The sequence below is a fragment of the Rana temporaria genome, chromosome 5 (assembly GCF_905171775.1).
Source record: "Rana temporaria chromosome 5, aRanTem1.1, whole genome shotgun sequence".
NCBI lineage: Eukaryota > Metazoa > Chordata > Amphibia > Anura > Ranidae > Rana > Rana temporaria.
The window spans coordinates 73398100-73417807 of record NC_053493.1 but is presented as its reverse complement, the minus strand read 5'-3'; the positions used below and the strand labels follow the sequence as shown (position 1 = coordinate 73417807).

Here is a 19708-nt window from a genome sequence, read left to right as displayed (position 1 = left end):
CTGGTTCTGAGGGGTATTAGATACACAGTAATCACAGCTTCTTGAGACCACAGAGAGAAGCTCCCAGTACTTTTTTCATAAGGAAACAGACAACCAGGAAGTGTGCAGAACAGAGAAGGATTACAGCAAAAACGAACAATGAGGACATGAAACCAGGACTGCATTAGGGTAAAGGAAGCTATTTGGCTAAAAAAAAAAAAAAAAATTCCTTTAGTGACCCTTTAAGTTCCACAGTGAGTATAACAAGCATGCTATGCTGCATATACAGACTGATTGTACTGTTTTGGCTTTGGTAACAGTAACCAGCCATAGATGGATCGAATCTCCACAGTTTGATCGAATCCCAGCTGGTCCCTGCTAAATGTATGGGGAGGTTCATTGTACTGAAGTCAATCCATCGATTGACCAGTACAACCAGCCTGTCCATTTTTTTGTGTGAATACTGCCGGTAACTACGGCCAGCAGGGTTATACAATAGCAATGCCGGAGTGATTTCAGTTAGTGTTGGGGGAATTACGTGATTTTTCTTTCCTGCAACCCATGGTGGTTAAATGGTTTTTTGTATTAAATATTGACAGTGTTTGCTATTGCATTTCATGTTTAGGAGAGTTGTTCAGCCAATAAAGAAAGTAGTGGAAAATTGTTTTTCTAAGGCCGCTTTCACACCGGGGCGGGAGGTATAGCGACGCTATACCGTCGGAATTGCGGCGGTACTCGGCCGCTAGCGGTGCGGTTTTAACCCCCGCTAACGACCGGAAAAGGGTGAATACCGCCCGCAATGCACCGAGGCGCATTGCCAGCGGTGTCCCATTGTTTTCAATGGGGAGGAGCGGTAAACACACTGCTCCTCTCACCACTCCAACGATGCTGCTAGCAGGACTTTTGGAGCGGTCTCGCCAGCGCATCGCCTCAGTGTGAAAGCCCGAGTGCTTTCACACGGAGACTGCAGGGCAGGAGTTTTTCAGTCGGTATTTAAGCGCTATTTTGGCGCTAAACCGCCTGAAAAACTCCTCATTGTGAAAGGGGACTAAGTAATAACAGTGTGGGTCTCTCTATTTCATATTGGCATTGAGAATTTCTCAGGAAAGGTGGCACCTCATGGCAAACAGTGAAACTCCGACCTATGTAGGAAAATGAGAGCATGAAAGTTGTGATCTGGTTGCTCAAAGGATTTTACACTTTGTGTTCTAAATTCCTGTGATCTTCAGTCTTTCAGAGTGGTTCCCTCCTGTGATATTTTAGTTAACATGGCAGGTTGAGGTGGTTTGTTGGTTACAATATGCCAGTAATAATATGAATGTTTTCTTTCAGTGAGCTGGAGGATGATCTGCTTGAAGAAGACTACTTGCCTGGAAAAAAGGTATTTCAATAAAGATGTCTCCAGTATTTTTGTATAGCTCAAACATCGAAGGAAGAAAAATACGTTTTCTTTTTCCCTTGTGTTATCAGGCTTCACCAGATCTTTCTGATGAAGAACTTAATGATGACCTTCTCCAGAGTGACGAGGAGGAACAGGAGACAAGCAACTATAGGTATGTTTCACTATACTTTTCTGTATCCTACAGGCCGGTGTGGGCAAGATTACGGCTGTACTTTATGTCAATCTGCACAGATGATGGCTACTATGCAGTACACACACATCACAGTTAGTACTCGGTGGGTGGGGCATATTTTTGAATGCCTCTCCAGACCATTGGCTGTTCTGCCATCGCAGCTTGATAGGAGCCAAACGATGTCAGGGGGCATGATCCTAAAATTTCAACGTTTGCAACCTTAATGTCTGTTATCAACGTAACTATGTCAGTCTTTAATCACTTAAGGACCGCCGCACGACTATAAACGTCCTGACTTTGAAGAGGAATATCTCAGTGATGGCAGCGGCTGCTGCCACAACTCTATCCATCTATTCAGGCGGCGGTCCTGTTAACGATAATAGTGGGCCCTGCGGGGGGCCCCTCAGTCAGTGGCAGCTAGGAGGGTGGACCTTTTGTGTAACTGGCCGATGACTTGCTTTTGGGGTGTTGTTACCTTTCAATTGACACTTGCAGTAGATGGCATGGACACAAAGTGCGATGTGGGAAAAGCAGCGATTCCTGTGCATCAGGCATCAGAGGTTTCTGCGCTTTGCGTTCGGGTAGGAGCACTAACATTTTGTAGCTCTCCCTTTTGGCCTGGCATCGGCACCAAGGGTTTTCACCAAGGTGCTCGCCTGATTCTGGGACAGCGATGAATCTCTATCGTTGGCTACCTGGACGACCTTCTTCAGCCTCAGAATTGGAGGACGATGTGGCGATAGCCAGTCTGACTCTTCGGGAGTTTTGGTTCGGTTCTGAACCTCCAGAAGTCGGTGTTGATACCGACACAACGCCTGGAGTACCTGGCCTTGCTTCTGGACTTTTTAGCAGGGCTGTGGAGTCAGAGGAAATTTTGGGTACCTGGAGTCGGAGTCGGCAATCAATGCACCGACTCCAACTCCTACTAAATTTAGATTGGAATAAAAAAAAAAAAGCAAGACTGCTCCCACAGTCTGGGAAGGGCAAGGAGCCTTGCCGTAGGCAAGGGCCCTCTTTTACTACCCCTAAGCGTTTTTTTTGTGCGCCCAGTGCGGCGGGAAAAAGTTTGCGAGGTGCCAAGGCGCCTGCTGCAGGGCTAAATCGCCCCCGATTCCTCAAGCCTGCGGACAAACCTGCTTCCGCATCAAGGTCTGCCCGTGTCTCGGGTGGGGGGCCGGCTTTGCGAGTTCACGGCTCGGTGAAGGTCTATTCTCTCCGACTGTTGGGTTTGCGAAGTAGTTTCCTCTGGGTACAAGATAGTGTTTCTCTCTTGTCCACCAAACTGATTTTTTCCTTCCTACCTCCAGCTTCCTCCGGTTCGCCGGCAGGCCCTGTCAGGGGCTGTCCAGGATCTTCTGGTCAGGGGAGTGATTGTTCCAGTTCCCTCGTTGGAACGGTTTCAGGGGTTTTACTCCAATCTGTTCGTAGTACCCAAGAAGGAAGGGGTCCGTCCAATCCTGGACCTCAAGGCCCTCAATTGTTTTGTCAAGGTGCATAAATTTAGGATGGAGTCGATTCGCTCGGTAATAGCAGCACTCCATCAGGGGGACTTCCTGGTGTTCTTGGACATCATGGACGCGCGTACCTACATGTTCCCATATGCACAAAGCACCAGAGGTTTCTGCGCTTTGCGGTCGGGGAGGACCATTTTAAATTTGTGGCCCTCCTTTTTGGCTTGGCATCGGCACCACGGGTTTTCACGAAGGTGCTTGCCCCGATACTGGCCTTGCTGAGACAGCGGGGGATCACTATCATGGGATATCTGGACGACCTTCTCCTGCGAGTTTCTTCAGGCTCAGATTTAAAAGAGGATGTGGCTATCACGTGTCAGACTCTCCAAGAGTTCGGCCGGCTTCTGAATATCCAGAAGTTAGTGTTAGTTCCGTCTCAGAGACTGGAATACCTAGGACTAGTCCTGGACTCCGCGGAGGCGAGAGTTTTTCTCCCAATGGAGAAACTTCAGACTCCAATCTGCAGTGCAGCAGTTGTCGACCCAGAAGTGGTCATCTCTTCGATCCTGCATGAGGGTTCTGATGGTGGCCTCGTATGCCCAATTCCACATCAGGGTGCTACAGACGGAAATTCTGTCACGTTGGGACAAGGTCCCGTCATCTCTGGAGTACCAGATTCAGTTGAGTCAACTGGTCAAGTCTTCCCTGGTGTGGTGGCTGGCATCTCCGGTGCTTCGGACCGGGAAGTCGTTTCTGTCGTGCCACTGAGTAGTAAAAGAGGGCCCTTGCCTACGGCGAGGCTCCTAGCCCTTCCCAGACTGTGGGAGCAGTGTGCTCAAACCACCTGTGGCATCCTCAATGATGTAACCAGGGACGCCCCAAAAGGCCGTTCATCTGGAACCTATTGGTAGACGAGGAAAACTGGGGTTGGGACTTTAAATGAGGCGTATGAAAAACACACGCCTCCATCCCTATTGAATACAAAAAAAGGGGGGGTTTTTGGGACTTTAAATGAGATGCGTTTTTAAACAAACAGTAGTATAAGTAAAATAGTAAACGTTTATAACCAGGCTCATACATACCACCCAAACAGCAAGCCAAATTCAACTGTCTAACTGTATATGTTAAAAGCAGAGATTGGTTGCACGCTTTTTTTGTATTCAATAGGGATGGAGGCGTGTGTTTCTCATACGCCTCATTTAAAGTCCCAACCCCAGTTTTCTTTGTACCATATAGGGATGGAGATGCGTTTTGCTGATACCCTTATACTATTATGCGTTTTTTTCCAGTGCTCTTCACCACAATACCAAGCATAGGTGGAGGCGGGGACACACCCCTAGTCACCTGTCCTCCATCTACCCATTATTCTTTACATGCCTCCATTGAGGAGACTTCAAAAGTTTAGTTAGGACTGCAGATCGCAGAGAGCCTTGGCGCGGGCTCTGCAGCTTACTCATGTACTTGCAAATGCGTGCAACCAATCTCTGCTTTTAACATATACAGTTAGACAGTTGAATTTGGCTTGCTGTTTGGGTGGTATGTATGAGCCTGGTTATAAACGTTTACTATTTTACTTATACTGCTGTTTGTTTAAAAACGCATCTCATTTAAAGTCCCAAAAACCCCCCCTTTTATTGGTAGACGAGATGTGGACTCTTCCAGATTTGCCATCACAAAGTTTAATTTTACATACTGTTTGAGTCGCATGCTTTGAATGCATGGCTGTTTAAACCCCAGTCCTATGGCATAGGAATGTTTGAGTCTGTAATCCCTCCTTTTGAAGACAAGACAGCCGATCATCAGAAAGGGGGTCCATTGTTCATGGAAGGCTTTCTTCGGTGTGATGCTTGTAATTATCGAATCCAACAGTATGTCATGGAGGGCATTTTGGCCTTGGTGGGGAAATATCTCTGGCTTAAATACCATCAAGGGGAAGGTGGTCATTCTGTTTTAAAGACCTAATGCAGGCATGTCCAAAGCCCGGCCCGGGGGCCAAATGCGGCCCGCGTTTTGGTTTAATGCGGCCCCACTGCGTGGCACTGTAAGATTCATTGGGGGGGGTCACAAAAGATATATACCTTATTCATCGTTCTGGCAGCCTCGGAGGGGGTGCGACGTGTGCTGTCATATAACATACAAGAGAATCTCCTATTTACTTGGTGGCCTCTGTAATAGGAAGGCCGCCGAGTAAACGGGAGATTCTTCTGTATGTAATCCGTTGGCGTTTGTCCCGCACCATCCGAGGCTGTAGATGGGCATTGATCAGGCTGCATTCATGTCAATGGTGAGGCTGCATTCATGTCAATGGTGAGGCTGCATTCATGTCAATGGTGAGGCTGCATTCATGTCAATGGTGAGGCTGCATTCATGTCAATGGTGGGGCTGCATTCATGTCAAGGGTGAGGCTGCATTCATGTCAAGGGTGAGGCTGCAGATGGGCACTGATTAGACTGCATTGATGGGCACTGACCCTTTTATTTTGCTTCACAGTTCTTTCATTACAATTCTATTTTTTTTTCCCCCTGAAACTTCCCTCAAGTGAACGTGCGTGTTATACGCCTGTGTGTGTGTTATACTCCTGTGTGTATTATATGCCGATAAATATGGTATATCCAAATAACGCACCAGAGCTCATCCTTGGACTCACAAGGCAAGAGAATTCTTGTCGGGCAGTGTATTAGTTAATTTGCATTTAATTTCAATGGTTAAAAAAAATGCCAGGCAAAATAGTTGGCCCTCACGCATGTTCACTTAATCAAATCTGCCCCTCTTTGAAAAAAGTTTGGACACCCTTGACCTAATGGTTCTCATTCTTTGGTAAAAAACTTTTGCACAGGGTGTCACACAGATTGTTTCGCTTGCTACAGGGGGCCCTTTTGTTTTCGGTGGACCTTAATTTGGTTTTGCAGACATCTATTTTGAGGTTCTTCAGGAGATTCCCTAGTCTTTCCTAACCTGGAAGGTTTTTTTTTTTTTTTTTGTTACCATTACTTTGGCTTGCAGGATGTCAGAGCTGGTTACACTTTCCTGGTTCATAATCAGGATAATGTGGTATTTAGACCTTGGTTCTCTTTCGATCCTCGGTTACTAGGCGGATTCATCATTTATTTCTCAGGTATTAAGGATCAGGCTCCATTACACCATGAATGTCAGTGCTTCCTGAGTGATTTTACCATCAAGTATTTGTTTCTAGGTTTTCCAGGCTGCAATTCATGTTTATGAAGTTCTACCAGGTAGGTGTTCGCACCTCCTATGGACACCAGTTCTAGGCGAAATGTCTTGCAGGTGGCTTTGAGTGGGGTTTCCCCTTTTCTGTTTTTGGCATGTTGGCCAAGTTGTTGCCTACCCCTCCATGTGCTTTGGGACAGCCTAAGTAGTCATTAAAACAAAGTGCCCTGTGATGTACGATTTAAGGAATTGAGATTTTTGGTTTACCTGTAAAATCCTTTTCTTGGAGTACATCACAGGACACAGACCACTCCCCACTTTGCCGGTTCCTCACTGTTTTCTACTAAATTGGGTCTTGATTGGCACGGCTGGGAGGGGGTTATTCCTGGGTAAGGGATTTCCTACATTTTTTTTTTTTTTTGCCCAGTGTTCATTCACCTGAAGGTGGCAGTAAAGACGAGGTAGGACTATGAGGTGCATTGTGTGGTGTGGCTGGCCATAGAGTGTTCCTGTTAAACCACCGGACATTCGAATCGTGTATGGACAGGCTGAATGTTTCAAGTTGTTTTAACTTGGGTACAACCAGCCTGCTGGATTTGCAGGAAATAAATTCGCTCAGTGTATGGGCTGCTTAAGAAAAAGATTTTGCATGTAAACCATAACTTTCCATGTTGCATTCTCCAGAGATTTTTACATTGCCTTCCTTTTTTTTTCTTTTTGTTTATAGTACCCAGGGAGTCACTGTTAGCCTGAATGCAACTACAGGGGGCATGTCGTTTGACCTCTCTCAGAGCATAAAAGAGGAAGAAGTGGAGTCTCCAGCTGTAGAAGCTGATCTTCAAGAGCCTGAGAATGAGGAGGTATATGAGGAAGTGGAAGACATGGAAGCTGGTGCAGAAGACTTTGTGGGGTCCTATGAAGACAATTACGAGGTACCTGATGAGCAGATAGAATATCAGGAGGAAGAAACCACTGATGAGGTTTTAGACCTTGAGATCACTGAGCCCCTGGATGAATTTCAAGTAAGTTGTCCTTTCTATCTGCTGATTGTGTTGCTTCATCTGCCTGGAGTTTAAGAATGGTTTGAAATCTATTCTCCTTCTGGAGGAGAGATTAAAATTAGACCTATTATCAGTGTCTGCCAGTTTCTTTATCTAGATTGCGACAAACTTTGTGTTGACACTAGCTTGTTTGTTGGCAAGTAACACACTTTTGTCATGATCGATGGTAAAACAGAATCATGACCTTGAGGATTGTATCCTCGTGGCTAGAAACTGCTTTGTGTCTTGGGTCCGCTGGCAATTGTTCATACTGTTTAATGCAAAAGCTATTATCCATGCTTTTGAGCAAGATCTGATAAAGTCATCTAAAGCTAAAAGATTATTGACTTCCTAAAGACATCTTTAAGGTGCTTACGCTAAAGGAATAATTGATTGCTTTCGCCAGTCATCTTTGTAACTAATAGCTGTCCAAGTCTGAATGAAGAGATTGAAGGGACAGTGTTTGCCTGCAGAGATAATAGATTAATAAAAAGGATCACTTAAATATAGAATACCTTTACTTAAATTTGATCTGAAATGAAGAATCAAAACGTGTAAATTCATAAATGTGTGTGTGTGTGTGTGTGTGTGTGTGTGTGTGTATGTATGTATGTATATATGTGTGTGTGTGTGTGTGTGTGTGTGTGTATATGTGTGTGTATATATATGTATATATCCTTGTATTATCTTTTCATGTGACAACACTGAAGAAATTACACTTTGCTACAATGTAGAGTAGTGAGTTTACAGCTTGTATAATAGTGAAAATTTGCTGCCCCCTTAAAATAACACACTGCCAATACTGTCTCTAAACCGCTGCCAACAAAAGTGAGTACATCCCTAAGTGAAAATGTCCAAATTGGGCCCAACTAGCTATACAAAATGTAAGGGGTACGATACTGTGTATGTAATATATTCTCTATATGTGTGTTAAGTGGAATCATAGAACTATGGCCGCGTACACACGATTGGTTAAACCAATGAGAACGGTCTGATGGACCGTTTTTATCGGACCCAACCGATCGTGTGTGGGCGCCATCGGTTATTTATCCATCGGTTAAAAAAAAAGGCAACTTGTTTTTAATTTCACCGATGGATACCTAACCGATAGTAAAAAAAAACGATTGTCTGTAGGGACGTCCATCGGTTAAAAATCCACGAATGCTCAGAATCAAGTAGACGCATGCTTGGAAGCATTAAACTTCATTTTTTTCAGCACGTCGTTGTGTTTTACGTCACGGCGTTCTGACACGATAGTTTTTTTTAACTGATGGTGTGTAGGCGCGACTGACCATCAGTCAGCTTCATCAGTTAACCGATGGAAAAATCCATCAGACCGTTCTCATTGGTTTGACCAATCGTGTGTACGCGGCCTTTGAGAAATGAATGAAGACACAGTCGTCCATTAGATTTCCCTTTTTTTTTTTTCCTTTTCCAATTTCCTTGGTTCTATGATTCCACTTAACACACATTTCCTTGATTTTCTGTTGATTGACCCGCTTCTCTGTCGTTTTCATACATCTACTTTCTTTTATAGTAATATAATACCCTTGAATTTCCCCTACTACTTTGAGTTCATGCCCCCCCTTGTTCCTAATGTTCGTTTTAGCCTGGGTTCACACTATTGTTAATTGGATGCAGGTTTCACCGCATCCAATTCACATAGTGGGAGATTGTGGCCATCTCTCTATGGAGCCGGTTCACACATCTCCGCAGCGGCTCTGGTGCAAATTGCACAGGAGTTCTGTGCATCTTTTGGCTCTTTTCAGCCCAAAATTCATGCTGAAATCGGGCCTGAAGCGGTGAATGGGGATACACCGAACTCCTGCTGTGAACTGGAGCATGCTGCAGTGTCAACCTAGCCTAAATATCACTTTCACCTTTTAAAGCCCCATACACACAAGCCGAATGTGGGGAGACAACGGGCGGTAAAAAAAAAAAAAAAAACGGTCAGTATGTCAGTCTGTCTAGAAAACCAGCAGCCAACCGACTCCCGACCAGCTCTATTAGCCAATGACAAAAGAACGCTGATGGGAGTTGTGTGTGGGGGGGGGGGGGGGGGGGGGAGTGGGCGTCCCACTGTCGGAACACAACAGCTTTAGCGAGGGAGATTGCCCCGTGGGATTAAACGGAAAAAAAACGAATCGTGTGTACCCAGCTTAAGTCCTATTCCCAACTGTCCATTTTCATGCTGCAAAAGTTATGCAGTTTACGGAATAAAAATGGTTCACGCCTACTGTATGTGCAGTGTTTCGGAGAGGGAAATCGCTCAGTCACACCTGCACGTATGCACCACAATGTCCCCTCTCGCCACCCGTAAGAACGATCAAGCGGCTGACCAGCCGCTCTGATTGTTCTTATGGTGTAGGGAATCACCGGCTGAAAAAGCCGATATCTGAATTATGCCTGTAGCTGCACCCATCGTTGAGATATAGCCCCACAAAGCCCATGGCGTCATTTGACGGGCAGCCGTCTGCAAGTGGTTAAGGTTTCTGCAGGCAGGAAATTTGGGATGCTATCAAAGATTCCCTTTACTCTTGCAAGTCCATCCCTGCAACCAGCTATTATTGTAATTTGGTCAAACCATTGCTAATAGCACTAGGGTGTAGGGCTGCACGATTCTGGTCAATATGAGAATCACGATTCTTTTGCTTAGACAAAAGATCACGATTCTCAAAAATGTAATGCCAGAACCCCCCCCCCCCCCCCAAAAAAAATAATAATAAATAAACCTGTGATTTATCTGAAAATATGAATATATAAAAAAAGAGACCAGTGATATGTCTATATAATGTTAAAGATCATATAACTCCTATGAAAAAAGCAGAATAAAACTTTGATTCAGATTTTTTCATAGGAGTTATATGGTCTTTAACATTATACACATATCACTGGTCTCTTTTTTTATAGATCAGAAGCAGTACTGCAAGCAACCATTGGGTGGCGCATGCATACACACAGTTGTACAGAACTGTGAGAAGGTTTAATACATCAGAAGCAGTACCGCCGGCAACCACTGGGTGGCGCATGGATACAAACTTCTGTTGTGAGAGAAGCTCAGGCATCTATCCAGCGGCGCAGGCTGCTGACGTCGGTTTCGATGTCGGCGGCATTTGCATTCCACACTGGTTACGTGGACGGCGGTGACGGCGGTAACATGTAGGAGAATCGTCGGTCATTCTGAGGGGAGATCGCGGAGGAGGAGAATCGAAATCGTGATTCTCTCTGCGATTAATCGTGCAGGTCTACTAGGGTGATGTGCAATAAACAGGATCCTGTCTTTCAGAACTAAACTCTGGCAGAACACTTTTTTATAAGCATTGCTTTCAGCCTTGCTTTTCTTTGTTGATGCCCTAGAACTTGTCATTTCACAAATTTCAAGAATGGCTTTCCTACCATATGCTCAGAATCTCATGGCTGAAAGCCTGGTCCTTTGAAGTTTCCTCTAAACCCATCTCATACATATACCCTTTGGACAAGGACGTTTGTTTGGTGAGGCACTTGAGAAGATATTAAGGATGTCAAGGTTCTCCTTCCACAGCAGAAGCTTCCAAAACTCCCATCTTTAGGGGTTTCTACTGCCTCAAAAAGACAGCACACCCCATTGCTTCCCCCTGGCTTCATCTCCAAGCCAAAATGTATCCCCTGCATAGGTGTGCGCAGCCTATTGCATTAGGGTGTGCACCCCAAAGCTCAGACACACATGAACACCTGCTGTTACAGGGAGGAGGCTCTGATGGTAGGAGACAGATGATTTGGAGCATATTACATTACACCCTAAATACGGGTGTAATGGGTTCCTAAATTTGAACCTAGCCTTTTTTTTTATAATGGGGGGATTTACACTGGCCACTGGCACCCCCAACCACTCATCTGGTGCCACCCATGTATAATGCTAATGTACATGGGGTGATTAGGGTGTGCCTAGGCACACCCTGTGCGCACGTCTATGATCCCCTGCAAGATCTGAAACATAAAGCCCAAGTGTACCCTAAAGTCTTTCACAATGGAGAGGCTCTCCCAGGAACTGGGGGTGTTTGTTATAGTATTTTGCTTTCTTCTGAGGAACAGATGTATTTGTTCAGTCTGCTTTCAAAGGGCTGCAAATCCCCCCCCCCCCCCCCCCCCTCATTTTCTTCCTTCAAACCAACCAAAATCTGCCCAAAGGCAATCAGATTTACAATTCACCCTAGACCTTCTCTTGTTCCATGGAGTAGCTGTTCGGTCCCTGTGGAGTGCAGGTTCAAAGGAATTTATCCAAACCTGTTCATGGTATCTAGACCTATTGGTGTGTATTAGTCCTATTCTAGATTTTTTAATACGTGATCAACTATTTTTGTGTTCCCAAGCTTTGGATAGAATCTGCAAGGTCTGTTTTTGTCTCTCTAAGATGAGAATGACCGTACTTGGCATCAGTAGACATTTAATATGCCTACCTCCATATTCCCATTTGCCTACCTCATAGGCACAATCACAGTAGAAGATAAACACTTGCACTTTGTCACACTGCCATTTGGCCTATCCTCGTCACCCAGAGTATTCCCAAAGGTACTTGCAGGTCCAACCCTGTCCTAAACCGTTGCCAGTGTCCAATCATAAAGGTAGCAACTTGTAACCTAGGGTCTCCAAGATATGGAATTTTATGGGTCAATTTCTTTTTTGATTTTTGCCGTTAAAAATGTTGGATGGAATACCAAAGTCTCACATGGATATGAGGCAAGTAGCATTTTGTTAAATCTGATATACTTTATTGATGTGTTATGCATCAGACTAATATACCACCTGCTTTATAGCTGCAAAATGTAAATTGTATGTGATCTCCTTGCAATTGTTTTTCTACTTTGTCTGCCAAGGAGGAAGACGTCTCGCAGGCATCCAAAAGGCAGAAAATGAGTAATGAGCAGTATGTGGAAGATGTGGTGGAGGAAGCAGAAGAAGCACCTGAGGAAGCGGAAGAACAACAAGATCCTGCCAACAATACTGAAGAAGTAATGCACTTTTCTTTCTATTTTAAACAAATAACTAGAAATATTTCTTGCATACATGACAGGTCACAGAGGATTTTTTATACGTATCTACATTGATTATGCTATCTTCAGGTAAATGGACATGGGCCAAAAGAGAAAAAGGCAGAAATCTCTGTCCATAATCTCTCCAAGCTCAGCCAAGTCTGTTTTGTGCCAGTATAGGAAGGTGATGTATGTACTTGCTTGTCTCTCTGAATATTATTTTTTTTTCGGAATTCTGTTCTCGCGACTCCTGGCATAGGCCTCTTCCACACATGCCGACCGTTTGTCAGTTTTTCATCCATCTGTTGTCGGATGAAAAATGGTCATCAATGCATCTCTATGGAAAAACGGGTGTAATGTAAACTTATGATCATTCATTTACATCCGCTTTTCGTCAACATTCATTTTTTTTAAACTATTTTCACCATGGTTTCTGTTAAATTAACCCAACCTTCTGTCACAAGGTTTGGTCTCCCATCCTTTGCAGTCGCTGTATTTAATGGGCATAGCTGTTGTACTTGATTTAGGAAATTGTGTTGGTCTTCTGTTGTAAGCCTTTGCAAATTCTTCATACTTTGGATGTGATTTGTGCAGTCAAGGTTTACCCTAGGCTGACGGCAGCTATTCATTAGTCTGACTCCCTCCTTTGTGCTTCCTGATGTTACAAGGAAGGGTAACACACACCGCTTAGAAATGTACCATCTCTCAGTAGAGCCAGCAGGTTTACTTAAGCTTAGTGTCTGAAAGGCAAAATTCCTTCATTCTCAGTGACTGCTCATACTACCAGGAGTGTCTGGTGTTTCCTGGGCTTTTCAACTTAAAGCTTTGGCAGCTAAAGTTTGGAAGGTGACAGCTGCTTACCTGGTCTTTGGGTCATTACTATTATGAAGTTTTACCAGCTGAACATTTAAGACTTTGTAGACATGACCTTTGGCCTGTGGGAATTGCAGGCTGATCACCTGAGTCATAACTATTGCAATGGATATGAAGATACCGTTAGTCCTTTGTATTTGAAGAGTAGGCTTTTGCACCACAAATCCACATTTTTGTACTCCTAAATCTTTCTAGGAATACAGGAAGTTTTCTCATTCGGGTTAAACTCGGGAAAGCACAACTGTAGGCCGAGGATTAACAACATGCCACAGTTTTGTAGCAAAGCAATACCGAGAGCATGATTATAAACATAGGACCTGTGTCCCCCCAATAGAATCAAAGGATTTTATGGAGAGTATAAAAATCTTATGTTCCTTATACTGTGTAGGTCAATTCTTGTAAGTAGACTAGAGAGTACCAGGGAAAAGTTATCAGGATTTTATTCAAGTTGATCAGGTTATGAGCACCATAGACACCAAACTTTGGTACATTTACCAACGGGGTATATTTTGTGTTCTCTTTTATTGTGAAACATTTATATTGACTTGAGGCTTTGACCTGGAGCAAATTTCTGTTGTAGCCTGGGCGATAGATGTAGTCCTGCAAAAAGTCCTAATTTTCCTGGTTTTTAAACCGAATCCCTCTTTTTGTATTTTTCCTCATAGGCTTTCATTGAATCTCAAGAATTTCCCCCAGACATAAAGGAGGAGTCAGATGATGAGGATGAAGAAGAAGAAGGCGGTGGTCGTATCCGTTTCAAAACGGAACGAAAGGAAGGGACCATTATCCGGCTATCAGAAACTCACCGTGAAAGGCGTAACATTCCAGATACTTTAGGTAAATGCTTTTTGTGTTCGCCCTCTTGCATATTTTTTCATTGCCAACAGCAGTGGGTAAACATCTTGTTGCTTGATTAGGATCCTTGTGTGTTTGTTTTTTTAATAAAAAAAAAAAAAAAAAAAGTTCTACCAAGTGAGATTTGTGTTCTAATGCAGCAATTCCTTTGATTTGTTGACCCATGTTCTCCACAGTTAATCGGTAGGATGGGTCATAAAATTTACAGATCAAGACTTTTTTTAACCACATTTGGCAAATGTCTGTCATTTCATGCATTTCAATGCACTGTTAATACCCAAGGTTTGCAATCTGTCAATTTGTTCAATCTGTCAGCTGTATTTGTCTAGCATTTGTTGCCATTTTCTTGTTTTTCACTTGTAGACAATGTTTTTTGGGCTTCGTTATTTTGCAAAGTCGGACTGCTTACATTACTGGTTAATTAGATAATTGCATGTTATACTGGAAATGTGCCATTATGAGTAAATGAGGGAGATCGGATCTAGTGCAATAGTGTACTTTGTGCATACCCATTTTAATTTTGCCTTGTAATGTTCTCTAGGCAGTGACATGGCCATATTAATGTAGTTGCTCATTGAGAAGCGGCAGTGTGTAGATATGGAATGTTGAAATTGACAAGTTTGAATCCACATATTTTTAAGGGTTAGTGAGCTATTAGAATCTTTGTCTTGATTGTTTTAGATGCAGCGATCAGCTTGGGCTGCTGAAACAGTTCAGGATAGGACAATTATTGATGCTGTCTTTAAAAAATGAAGGAAAATGGTTTTCAAGTTCAGAAATTATTCATTTGCATCCTCATATTTTCAGACTGGTAAAGATTCTTCTTTAGCAACATATAAGTAACAAACCTAGTTGGATTCTTTTATTCCCTAGCTGTAATTTCTTTGTTATCCATTCTGTATTGTTCAATTTTAGGGCTGTTTTAAAATCATTAAAATGTAATTTTTACTTTTAGGTTTAAGATATTAAAGCAGGGGTTCACCTGAAAATTTATTTATTTTTAAAATTCAGCAGCTACAAATACAGCAGCTGCTGACTTTAAAAAAAAACGAACACTTACCTGTCCAAGTCGGCGACGACGTCGGCAGCCGAAGCCGAGCGGTGGCTCGGCTCTCTGCTTCCCCCACCGCCATCCTCTGTAAGGGAATAGGGAAGTGAAGCTCTGCGGCTTCACTGCCAGTTTCCCTACTGCGCATGTGCGAGTCTCACTGTGCCGTTCCCAATGGTTCCCGTTGTGTTCCGGGAGCCGAGAGTGTTTCCCAGAACACAATGGGGGGGGGGGTGGCGGGGTTGGGTGACACGGAGGGGTGCGACTCCCGCGGGAGTCTATACCCGGTAGTGGTGCAAATACCTGTTTTATACAGGTATTTGCACCCCCCCCTCCCACCTGAAAGGTGTCAAATGTGACAGCGGAGGGGGAGAGGGTTCCGAAAAGCGGAGGTTGACTTTTGGGTGAACCTCTGCTTTAACTAGGGCAGCAAAATGTAATTGCAACAAATCGGTAGTGAGCTAAAGTGAATATCTAAACACAGACTTCTTCACTTCCCCAAGCACTGCATTTTTCACTGAGTGGTTGATCAGCCCATTCTCCTCATAAGGAGAAGAGACAAAGTACAGTCTGCCCAGCTTCTTTTTTTTTTTTATCCTATTCCTCTCAGGCGCCCTCTTTATAGGCTACAAACCCTCAGCAAGCCATGGCCCTTATGCAAGCAGTGACGTGTCAACAAGTTACAAGCTGGGAATTTGCTGCTTTCCCCCTCTACACTATGCGCTCAAGGGGGCATCCTCAGAGTCTCCAAAAAAAAAAGAGCAGTTTTATTTTCAGCTCTGGAATGGCTTCTGTCCCGGGGGTTACCGCACCCCAACTGGAGGCAGAGATATTACTGCTTCTATTTTGACCTGTTTACAGTTTCCAAGCAGAGCCGTCTGGCCTATTCTAGACCTTAAAGGACCTCAAGTTTCTGAATGTACAGAACTTCAGGATGGAATCCACCCTGATAGTTGGTTTCTCTGCTTCGTCAGGGAGATTTCCTGGCATCAGTGGCGATAATAGATGCCTACATACACATCCTGATTTTTCGGCCTTGCATAATGATTTCTGCTATTTACTATAGAGGATTCCCACTTACCAGTCTGAGAGATTCCTGTCTGATCTTGGATGAAGTTTGAGATCATTGGAAAGTCCCTTGATTTTTGCCTGCATGAAGATTATGGTAGCTGCCTTTTGATGCACCCCCCTATGCTCAGTTTCTCTCCCAGAGCTTTTTATCTCAACATCTACATCCCGGAGGTTTGGGAAAATCTGCTGGCTTTTCTACAATGATATGCTTACCTTCTTAGTCACTTTGTCAGAGTATAATTGAACAATGCTAAGACTGTGGCATACACCAACTATCGAGGTGGCACAGAAAGTTGAGCTGCACAGGAAGACGCTTGGCACCTTGCTTTGGGCAAAACTTCACGTTTCAGGACTTCCCGTAGTGCACATGGTGTGGAAAATTGGCATCAGCAGTTGAATTTGGGAGACTGGATACTTCACCTGGAGGTGTTTGTAGACACATTGTATTTGTCCCCTGTGAGGGTTGCCAGATGTGGATCTCTTGACAAACTAGATTCAGCAACAACCTGGGCAGAGATCCTCAAGTGTGTTGCGGTAGATACCCTGGTGACTTCCTGGGATCTGTTTTCCTGATCTGTGTCTACCTTGCTAGTCTGTGGCCCCCCAAAAAAGTGGGGGTGGCATTCTGGTTGGCCAAGCAGAACACTATATGGAGACAACTGAAATCTCTTGACAGAGGGGGGGGGGGGGAGGTACGGGTGTATTTTTTTTCAAGCACCGTGTCACATAACATGCTTTTAAAAAGGAGCAGGATCCTTTGTTAACTCCCACCAAAAAAAATGGTTGAAGCGTCACTTGCTAGCTATCCTGCTTTGGATTGTGTCCGAGTTCTCTGTCTCGGCCTTCATCAGGTTATATTTAGTAGCCTTCTGTCAAGAAAAGTGTAAGGTGAATCCTTGGAGTCTTGTGTATGGCATTAAAGCGGAGGTTCACCCTAAAATTCAAGTTTGTCTTATCCATACCATTACCCATCCTTAATGTATACTCCGTCATTTTTTTTCTCTGTTTGCTTACCTGGATTCGGCAGCATTTTGTCTTCCTTCCTGGATCCTTTCCCCGCGGGAGTGGGCGTTCCTTTACTTTTCCCTGATCAGCGCGATGTCTCCTGGGAGTGATGTGTCGAGACTCCCAGGAGACGCGCTGTAGCGTAATCTCTCGGGTCAGGTGAATCGGCGAGCGTTGTGAAGAATACGTCTTCACAACGGTGCGTGACTTTATCAGTACACCCGCCGTTGTGATGGCAACAGTGTAGTGTTGACGGCAACGCTCGCCGTCAACACTGCACATGCGCGGGATAGAGTGGTGAATGCTGGGTAGTCAGCATTCACCGTATCCCAGGAAACACATCCTGCTGGGCTTCAGAGTGCCCACACTGAAGATGGAAACGTCCATCGAGGAATTTTAAAAAGTATCGTTTACGGGCCAAACACAATATGGATGGCTATAATAGTGGGACACACGAGTGGCTGTTTTACAAAGGTAAGAGCGCCCGAGGGATTTAAAAAAAAACAAAAAAAAACGAAAACCCGAGGAACCCCCGCTTTAAGGCTCACTCAACTTGCTTTGTTGATACCTCTTGGGCTTTTCAGCTTCAGGCATCTGCTTTTAAAATTTGCAAGACCCCATCCTGGTCCTCTGGTTACACGTTTTAAAACCTCAATTCAAATTAGGTTGGGACGCTGTGTAAAATTCATATAAAAACAGAATGCTATGATTTGCAAATCTCATAAACCCATTATTTATGCACAATAGAAAACATATAAAAAAAATAAGGTAATTTTGAAATTGATGGAATCAACAGTTCTCCAAAAAGTTTGAATAGGGCAGCAGCTGACAAAGCAATGCTAACCAGGAAGCACTGAAAGAACATTATGCAACAAATAAGGCTAATTGGCCACAGGTCAGTAACATGATTGTGTATAAAAAGAGCATCTTAAGAGTGTCCGTGTCTCTGAAGTCTGGATGGGCAGAGGTCCATCAATCTGTAAAGAGTGGCGTCTAAAAATTGTCAAACGATTTAAAAATGTTCCTCAGCAGAATGTTGCAAAAACATTAAATATATCATCTTCTACAGTACATAATATCACAAGATTCCAAGCATCTGGATTATTGGATGCTCATAATCTTCTGGCCCTCAGACGGCACGGCATTAAACGGGCATGATTCTGTGATGTAGTAAATATAAGGCGCTGCTCTCAAAATAAAAAACCGTGATAAATAATTGCATACTCCACTTGATGATCTAAAAGTCCATATAATTTAGTATGAAGATTCGGTGTGGGCCACCACTTATCAATAAAGATGATAGAAGGGGGAAACCCAATATTGACACCACCAACACACGTGTACCGCCACCATGTAGATTACCTGCTTACCAGAAGGAAAGCTATATAAAGCCTGTATGGTGATCTCACTCCGCATCTGCATTAAACACCAACTCGCAGGGATAAGCAGAGAAAAACGGATATTTAAACACATTTCGCTTGTGTGGATGAAAACCTCAATATATAATAATTAACATTGAAAACATACACCCAAATATAGAGGAATATTAATATTGATTGAACTGAAGGTGATGCAGCCAAGGAGTCACATTAAGTTCACATAAAAAAATATTTAAACTGTATATAAAATAGAACTGGTACTAGGAATTGTCAATGAATGCATTTAGGTCGACCTCTACATTCAACCCAAAGGGGGTGTAACACTTAATTTTATGTATCCAGGCCATCTCAAGCCTGGATATATTGTGTACCAAAAAATCCCGCCTCCATTGTGGGGCATACTTATCATTCCCCGAGACGATAGTTTTTGCAGGATTCTTATCATGGGTTACCAAGTAATGCCACGAGACTGGATGTTTAGGGAAACCAGTCAAGATATTCGTTATAAGTTCATTGAGTCTGACACAAAGGGGTCGTTTAGTCCTGCCCACATATTGTAACCCGCAAGGCACTGGAGCAAGTAAACGACCCCCTCGGTAGAACAAGTAATGAATGACTTGATTTCAAATTCAACCGAGGTGCTTGATATAAACTTGTGAGTACGTCTATGTGTGCATCCACTCAAGGAGCACACTCTACACTTCCTACACTGATAGAAACCAGTTAAATACTCAAAGAAGCCCCTCCTAATAGGGAGAGGATCGAGAACATTGGGTGCCACTCTACCTCTAAGGGACAAAGCCCCCTTATAGGTAACTTGTGGTCTATCTAGGAGCACAGGCTTGAGGACCAGATCATTTAGTAAGAATGTGCCAATGTTTTTAATAAGTTTGATGCTCATAAGTGGTACGAAATAGGTGGTATTGAAAGGGAGAGAAGGTAACCTGTCACCTCTAGGCGGTCTCTCTCTCTCTCTCTCTCTCTCTCTCTCTCTCAATAGGTCCCTCCTATCTATTAGGGCCACTACATCCAAAGTATTCCTGTCGGTTCTCTTGAAAAATGTTGAAGTTGTAAAATGATTATCCTTGATTCCAATTCTTAAATCTAAAAAAATTATTTTATATCTGACTGGCCTCATAATTTAAGAAAATTCCTGCTAGCATTTTTAATAAAATCTTTGATGAAAAGATCCAAATCGCATCGATCACAGGAGGAGGATGTCGTCTATATACCTGGCCCACAGCACCCCTTGGGGT

General features: G+C 43.7%; 1 protein-coding gene across 1 annotated transcript in view; it reads left to right on the top strand.

Moving 5' to 3' along the window:
* Window positions 1–19708, top strand: part of RBM33 (RNA binding motif protein 33) — a 120908-nt gene that overhangs the window by 16854 nt on the left and 84346 nt on the right. The window contains exons 3-7 of the mRNA XM_040354316.1: window positions 1312–1360; window positions 1450–1532; window positions 6900–7194; window positions 12066–12200; window positions 13760–13931. Coding sequence (XP_040210250.1) covers window positions 1312–1360; window positions 1450–1532; window positions 6900–7194; window positions 12066–12200; window positions 13760–13931 — 734 coding nt within the window. The remainder of the gene's footprint in view (window positions 1–1311; window positions 1361–1449; window positions 1533–6899; window positions 7195–12065; window positions 12201–13759; window positions 13932–19708) is intronic.